Below are 521 nucleotides of genomic sequence, written 5' to 3'. Positions count from 1 at the left end.
GGGGGGCAGCCCGAAGGTGTAGGGTGTCCCCAGGAGGTGGGAGGGGACGGTGGGGCCCCCCGCTTTCTCCTGCGCGAGGGGGGGCTCCGAGATGAGGCGCTCACGGCCGCCGCTGCTGCCGCTGGGGCGAAAGGGCCTCCGCGAGGGAGGGGGGGGGGTGTCCCCGCTGTCTCCCCACCCTGAGGACCCTCAGTGGGTCCCCAGCGTGCCCGCGGGGTCCCCAGCTGGCACCGGTACCCAGGGGAGGATGCACCCGCTGGCACATCCTCCCACATCCAGGCTGTCAAAGGGTGGGCTGGAGGGGCGTGAGGGTCCGGGGGGGGCTATGCCAGGGGGCACCAGCAGAAGAAGGGGGTGCTGAAGCCGGGGCAGCGCTGACGGCAGGACACGTTATCTGCCTGGAGATTTACAGGCCACTTTGTTCTCCAGAGCTATTAATCATCCGGGGAGGATACAGACACGGCCGGTGGAAATCCAGCAGGCCTTTGGTAACAGCCATAAACAGGGGGGCAGCCACGGAC

General features: G+C 68.5%; 1 protein-coding gene across 1 annotated transcript in view; it reads right to left on the bottom strand.

Moving 5' to 3' along the window:
- The window catches only part of GSE1 (Gse1 coiled-coil protein), a 41,957-nt gene that overhangs the window by 11,728 nt on the left and 29,708 nt on the right, over positions 1 to 521 (bottom strand). Inside the window, 1 exon segment of the mRNA XM_019471526.1 lies at positions 2 to 136. Within this exon segment, the coding sequence (XP_019327071.1) occupies positions 2 to 136 (135 nt within the window).

The sequence above is a fragment of the Aptenodytes forsteri genome, unplaced genomic scaffold (assembly GCF_000699145.1).
Source record: "Aptenodytes forsteri isolate BGI_AS27 unplaced genomic scaffold, ASM69914v1 Scaffold50, whole genome shotgun sequence".
In the NCBI taxonomy this organism is placed as follows: Eukaryota; Metazoa; Chordata; class Aves; order Sphenisciformes; family Spheniscidae; genus Aptenodytes; species Aptenodytes forsteri.
This window is presented reverse-complemented; position numbering and strand designations above follow the sequence as displayed.